This window comes from Limulus polyphemus, unplaced genomic scaffold (assembly GCF_000517525.1).
Source record: "Limulus polyphemus unplaced genomic scaffold, Limulus_polyphemus-2.1.2 Scaffold4941, whole genome shotgun sequence".
Classification (NCBI taxonomy): domain Eukaryota; kingdom Metazoa; phylum Arthropoda; class Merostomata; order Xiphosura; family Limulidae; genus Limulus; species Limulus polyphemus.
In genome coordinates, this window is record NW_013670551.1 from 70,093 (window position 1) to 77,435 (window position 7,343).

At 37.0% G+C, this 7,343-nt stretch overlaps 1 protein-coding gene across 1 annotated transcript in view; it reads left to right on the forward strand.

Annotated features, from left to right (window-relative positions):
• LOC111088990 (SH3 and multiple ankyrin repeat domains protein 3-like) overlaps nt 1-6,739 on the forward strand; it is a gene marked incomplete at its 3' end in the record, with an annotated part of 35,009 nt that extends 28,270 nt beyond the window's left edge. The window contains exons 5-7 of the mRNA XM_022400499.1: nt 2,167-2,334; nt 4,909-5,170; nt 6,554-6,739. Coding sequence (XP_022256207.1) covers nt 2,167-2,334; nt 4,909-5,170; nt 6,554-6,739 — 616 coding nt within the window. The remainder of the gene's footprint in view (nt 1-2,166; nt 2,335-4,908; nt 5,171-6,553) is intronic.
• Nucleotides 6,740-7,343: the final 604 nt, after the last annotated feature.

Genomic DNA, 7,343 nt, shown 5'->3' on the forward strand with positions numbered 1-7,343 from the left:
CAGCCGTGTTGTACCATAAGTGAGATAACTTACAACAGTATATTGAAAAATATACAAAAACACTTCCTGGAAGCCCAGGTCACCTTCATGACGTCACTCAACTCCTTCTATACATATATCACTCATTCTGTTACACCACCATTCCCATATTACCCCTGAATAAATTATTTCCGATATTCTAATGTGTCTCTAAGAAAGAAAATAAAATTAAAAATACTGTCGCCTTTGAGTTTCTGAAGAGTGAATCTAACTGATCTCAGATTTATTTATCTTTGAAGTTTGATAATTTGGTGTCAATTACGTATCAATAATACTAAGACTTTCTACAATTGAATTTAAAATATTATCCCCTGATTTTACTTGTATTTTCCAGTAGACATTAAATGACAAAACGGAGATCACGAACATTAATGCCTCCTAGTGGCTCAGCGAAAAGTCTTTAAGCTACAAATCGGGCTTCGTTACACGCGGTAGGCACAGCACAGATAGCCTGTTGTGTAACTTTGTGCTTAACTACTAACAAAAACATTAATTTTTCTTAAGGTGTTATGAAACATCGATAGGCAAGTTAATTGTTTGATAATTTCTGTACTACAAGTGTTTTTTTTATTGGACTTTCATCGTCATGTTTCTTCATTGTCCGCATGAACTGGACAATTTCTGTAAATAATGTGACCATGAACTGGACAATTTCTGTAAGAAATGTGACCATGAACTGGGCAGTTTCTGTAAAGAATGTGACCATGAACTGGGCAATTTCTGTAAATAATGTGACCATGAACTGGACAATTTCTGTAAAGAATGTGACCATGAACTGGGCAGTTTCCGTAAAGAATGTGACCATGAACTGAACACTTTCTGTAAATAATGTGACCATGAACTGAACAGTTTCTGTAAATAATGTGACCATGAACTGGACAGTTTCTGTAAATAATGATACCATGAACTGGACAGTTTCTGTAAAGAATGTGACCATGAACTGAACAGTTTCTGTAAATAATGTGACCATGAACTGAACAGTTTCTGTAAATAATGTGACCATGAACTGGACAGTTTCTGTAAATAATGTTACCATGAACTAGACAGTTTCTGTAAATAATGTTACCATGAACTGGACAGTTTCTGTAAAGAATGTGACCATGAACTGGACAATTTCTGTAAAGAATATGACCATGAACTGAACAATTTCTATAAAGAATGTGACCATGAACTGAACAGTTTCTGTAAAGAATGTGACCATGAACTGGACAGTTTCTGTAAAGAATGTGACCATGAACTGGACAGTTTCTGTAAAGAATGTGACCATGAACTGGACAGTTTCTGTAAACAATAATACTGCTTTCTAAAGAACCTAACACTTCAATGTAAACGAGAGAGAAATCAACTGAAGTCTGCTAATTTTCTGTTAATTAGATAATTGAAGCTTGTTATTTACGTTAGTCTTAACTTTCGAGAGGGCTAGGCAGGTTATACAAGATTATGTGAAACGATAACACAGGCCTACGAATTTAAACTTCATAAAAGTTGTTTTGGTTTTAATAACGGATTTTCCATAACTCAGCTACGCAGATTTCGAAATTAACATTCATTTTTTTTCTATCACGTATCGATTTTTCAGAAATCGGGAAAAAACAAACTCTTACTTAAATCAAATTATTATTTTGTTTACCACAATGAACATTTTTTATTATTACGTTTGTTAACAAAAATACAAACAAACTGAAGAAAAGAGAAGAACATTGATGTCAATCGAATATGCATCCTCATTCATCCTGATTTGTTTTGTGAAATATACGTCTTTTAGTCTTAAAACCACGCGCTATGGTCTTTCTTTTAAGCGTTGCGTTATGACGTTTTGTGAAAAACCGGTACGTGATGGAGAAAAATGGATATCATTTTCGGATTCAGTGTACAGGAATTACTGTAGAACATGTAAACATTTCAAGACAATAAGGTTAGAGGTCAGTATTGGGTTAGAAGTCAGAATTAGGTTAGAGGTCAGTATATAGCTAGAGGTCAGCATTAGGTTAGAAGTCAGTATTAGGTTAGAGGTCAGTATTATGTTAGAGGTCAGTATTCAAATACTGAGAATATTGTTTTTAGTGACTTGGACTGAAAGGAGTATGGGGGTATTACACCCTGGCGTATTTCTCTTCATTTTAACAGACACTTCTCGATTTGGGAGCGTCTCCTAATTTGAAAGACAACCGTAAGCTGACCCCTCTTTATTATACTGTCATATGTGGATGCGATCCTCAGTTAACGGAGCTGCTTCTTCAAGAGTATGCAGTCCTTGGATCAGCTGATCATCAAGGTTGGCAAGAGGTTCATCAGGTTTGTTCACTTGAGTATGGAAGCATGCTTATAAATCGTTCTTTGCCAAGTTATTAAAAAGTTTGGTTACTTATCTGCTCTAAAGAAAGTATTGTTGAATGTTGTATCCTCGAAAACCACGCGACACCAATACCTCATACAATTAACTCCCTACAATTGGTCAAGCGGGACAGTCAGTGGTCGAAACAGTCGATCTTACCGTTAATGCCTAATGATGTTAAATATCATAATGTTTAATTTATTTCCCTCACAACTGTTTAGTTTAAACAATCCTAAAAGGAGATCCTTCTTGTAGTTTATAAAAGCCAGGCGTTTTTCCCAAGTTTTTAGTACCATGTTAAATGTAGAGATAATTCAATAAACGTATGCTAATTCCACATTACGTGCTATTTGAAGTAAGCGGTACTTTTAAGTTTTTCCTAAAACCTTGAATACATGAACAAGAACACTTGACAACATTTTTTTTTCCAGTTTGAAAAGGTAAGATAGGAGTAAATATTATCTAAGAGAAACGTATATACACGGGAACTTCTCTGTCGATGGGTTCACGAGGGTCAGAAAATCGGACAAGTAATAATAATGGAAATCATACTCTTATTTAAAGATTTAAATACATCGAAATTTTCCCAAATGTTTACTGTTGTAATAGCTAAGTGTTCTGGTCATTCATCAAACAAATAATCTCGCTTTCTTAACTGTACCTGGTGGTTAGAGCGCTGAACTCGCAAACTTCGGGTTATAGGTTCGAATCCCCGTCACCAAACATGCTCGATTTTCAGCCGTAGGGGCGTTATAATGTGACAGTCAATCCCACTATTCGTTGGTAGAAGAGTAGCCCAAGATTTGGCGGTGGGTGATGTCGACTAGCTGCCTTCCGGCTAGTTTATCACTGCTAAATTAGGGACAGCTAGCACAGTTAGCCCTCGTGTAGCTTTGCGCGAAATTCAAAACAAACCTTAATCGTGAGGGGACTCTAGATAATTGGTATTCACTGCTAGATTCATACATCTTTATTTTAGTATAAGTACGCTTTAAATGAAGTACGTGATATTATAAGGCAGATGGCAGCACTGTCTATGTAGGGATGACTCGGATTGTTCATCGAAATGGTATTTTAAATATCACTTCAATAGATCATCAGAACTTTACAATACTATACAGTGTTTTCTTTTATAACAATATCTATGTAATGACTGAGTCACAAGTTTTGGGAATGTCCGTAAATATCGTAGTAAAAAGTTTAAATTCCTTGTTCTTCTTTTTGTATTACATAACTTATAAACCAAAATAATGGTGTCCACCAATTTCACTGAGGTGACATAGTTTCAAACGGAGTATCCGCTTTTATAAGTATTATTAACCAGTAGTAATTTTTAAAAACACACATAATTCTAGTGTAAACGATCTTATCATTATCCCTTGAAGTTAGCTTAAGTACAGGATGAAACAGGAATTACCAGCCAGTAACAGATAAACAATAAATATTACAGTTGGAACCTTATTGTATTTAGAACTTGGTTATAAATACAACCTTGCTATGTCTATTGAAACACTACATTTAAAAACAACAACAAGCAAACAAGTAAAGAAAAAAACTTTTCAAAAAAGGAAGTAACTGTAGGGATAGCTAATATCAATCCTTCAAAAACAATGCAAACAAGATAGTAGGGATGGTATTTGCACCATCCCTACATAATAGCACAGGCAAGAATCAACATGTAGCAATATATACATATAAGTATTCAATCACAGTTGAGTTTAATTTATCCTATTTTTGTCTGTCAACATTCTACTACACTGTGTGCCTGTACTATTATGTAGGGATGATGCAAATACCATCTCGACTATCTTGTTTGCATCGTTTTGAAGGATTGATATTAGCCATCCCTACATTTTTTTCCCCTCTTTTTGAAAAGTCATTTTCAATTGATTTCAATTAATTGATTAATTCAACGTATAATTAAAACTGTAAAACATTGTTGCATCTCATATGCCGGTCTTTATAAGTAATGTTATAAATGGGGATGTGGGCCGTCCCTTCCACTACTTGGGGTCGTAGCACACGACCCATTCATCGTTTGATACAAAGGTATTCGTGGCATCAAACGTCAATTTCGTTTGACTTCCTCGCTCTCGGTGGAACCCTCATTCGCAACGTTTAGGCGGTAACTTTCAATCTTAGTTCCCTCCGAGATATCATAAAAAAAAAGGTCTACACTGAACCTGACCCTCCCTAATATCAAAACACGGACCGGATCCCGATGAAGAAGAAGATCATTAGAATTAATTTAGCCGGTTCTTCACAATAAGTTCGAATCCCCGTCACGTCAAACATGCTCGCCCTTTCAGCCGTGGGGGCGATATAATGTGATGGTCAATCCCACTATTCGTTGGTAAAGGAGTAGCCCAAGAGTTGGCGGTGGGTGGTGATGACTAGCTGCCTTCCCTCTAGTCTTACACTGCTAAATTAGAGATGGCTAGCACTGATAGCTATTGTGCATTTTTGTACAAAATTCAAAACAAACAAACAAATCGAACACATGAAAGCATTATTAATCACTTGTTTTCCGTTAGGCTTGTAAACACGGCAGAGTCCAGCACTTGGAACTGTTGTTGTTCTACGGTGCCGATCCCAACAGTCGGAACGCGAGTGGAAACACCCCGCTCCACATCTGTGCTGTAAACGAACAGAAACAGTGTGCCAAGGTGTTGCTTTCTCGGGGTGTAGATAAGAATGCTATGAACTACGCCAATCAGGACCCTTACCAGGTTGCTGTGATAGCAGGGAACCTCCAGATGGCAGAAATGATCAAGAACCACAAAGTGAATGACGTAGGTAGGTTCTCACAGAAATCTTTGTACTTTGAGCACTTAAAAAAATCACTCGAGTAAGATCTGTTCTTTGTCTCGAAATTTCCCGCAGTTGAAGGACCTAAAATTTGTAATGATAATCACCAGATTAACGTGTCGGGCTGCGGATCGTAAAGCCCAAAGTCCGCGTCGCCATGCCATTAAACACGCTCCACATTTTCAGCTTTAAAAGAGTGACAGTCAATTCTATTATTCGGTTCAAAGCCCTTGTTGCGGTGGGTGCTTTCGTTCTTGTCAGTAGTTCCAAATGGAGGTCAGTTATACCTGAGCTCTAGAGGTCAGTGATATGACCTTTTGACACATGTGTGCAGTAGATGCGATTGAGGTTGAAAATACCAGTAAATCATTCACTTAAAGCCGAATCAGCTTTATTTGTTTTAATATAAACGCATTTCCACGTCAAAAAAAACAAACAAACAACAACTTAAATCTTATGTATAGTTGTCAACTGGTATGTTACGTTTAAAAGGCGTTATTGAGAAGGCTTAAAGAGTAGGTGTAATGGGGTTAATTACTTTTTTTACTACTGCATAATTTCGTTTGTATAATACTATAAAGTGATAGGTCGGTTGTTGAGAAATATTGTACTTTGCACTGATTGTTTTTTTTTCGCCAGTGTTAAAAGAAAAAAAGAGCAAAGATAGGGAATAGTGATGGAAATATGAGCCTTCACGACATCACTGATGAAACCAATTCGTTAACACAGTGAGAACACTTATAATGGAGAACAAAGAGATAGCACTAAACACACGTAATGAAGAACAAATAGGTATCATTATAACGCGTTAACTTGTGTCGGGACTCATCAAAAGGATTTGGTGTGGCCCAGTGGTTAGTGTGCCAGGCTGAGGAATGCAGGGCCCAATTTCCATTTATGTACTACAGGTTACATGCAAAAGATGAAGTTCTGTGAATGATGGGCCCCGGCATGGCCTGGTGGTTAGGACGTTAGACTCGCAATCTCAGGGTCCCGGGCTCGAATCCCCATCCCACCAAACATTCTCGCCCTTTCAGCCGTAGGGCGTTATAATGTTAAGATCAATCCACCTAATCGTTGGTAAAAGAGTTGGCGGTAGGTGGTGATGGCTAGCTGCCTTCCCTCTAGTCTTTCACTTCTAAATTAGGAACGGCTAGCGCAGATAGCCCTCGTGTAGCTTTGCGCGATATTAAAAAACAAACCAATCCAAAACAAACTGTGCATGATGAATCGGATATTCAAAACAAACCAAAACCAAAACAAATTGTGCGTGATGAATCGGATATTCAAAACAAACCAAAACCAAAACAAATTGTGCGTGATGAATCGGGTTTGAGAATAAGTAACTTTTCGAGGCTATGTTTTATTCAGTTCCATACAGAGAGACACCCCGATTCAACACCAGAGGACGGCCGAGCAGTGCAGTTCGAGGTCCCGAGGATGATCAGAGTGGTCACGGGGCTGAGTTCTTCTCGCCCTTTGTATTGCCTTCATCAGAAAGTACCATTTCAAGTAAAACTTCTGGTAAGGAGACTGGGGCAGAAAAAAAATCAAAAGGTGAGTTTGGCTAAGAAGAAATCAATCAGTTGTAAAATCATCTAATAAAAAATAAAGTATTCAAACCAGCCTTAATATTAAACTATTAATAAAATGGTATTCAACTTGAGTTTACTGATTAGCAACTCGGGAATTAATTATACCATTTTTTTTCTTAATTATTAAATGCTTTATGCTTATATTCTTTAGACCAACATCTTACTGCATAATGAGAAGGTAACAACCTGAAAAGGATGTAGTTTTAGTTAAAAGAACTAAAACCTGTGATGTTCCCTCCTTTTTTCTCTCGCTATTTCACTGTTTTGTTAACGCATAAAACACTAGTAATCTTGTATTAAGATACTAGACGTACTTATTGACGCCCTATACTAGATGTACTTAATGACGCCCTATTCTAAATGTACTTAATGATGCTCTATACTAGATATACTTCCACAGGGTGCCCGAAAATGTTCTGTTTCAAGAATAAATAAAATCAAAATTAAGAGTAACAAATATTTTTATTTCTTGCTGTTAAATGTTCCTTGTGTAAGGTCATTTTAGTGTCTACTGACTGACTGACAGTACAGCACGTCACGACAGTACAAACTGCAGCGTTAAGCGT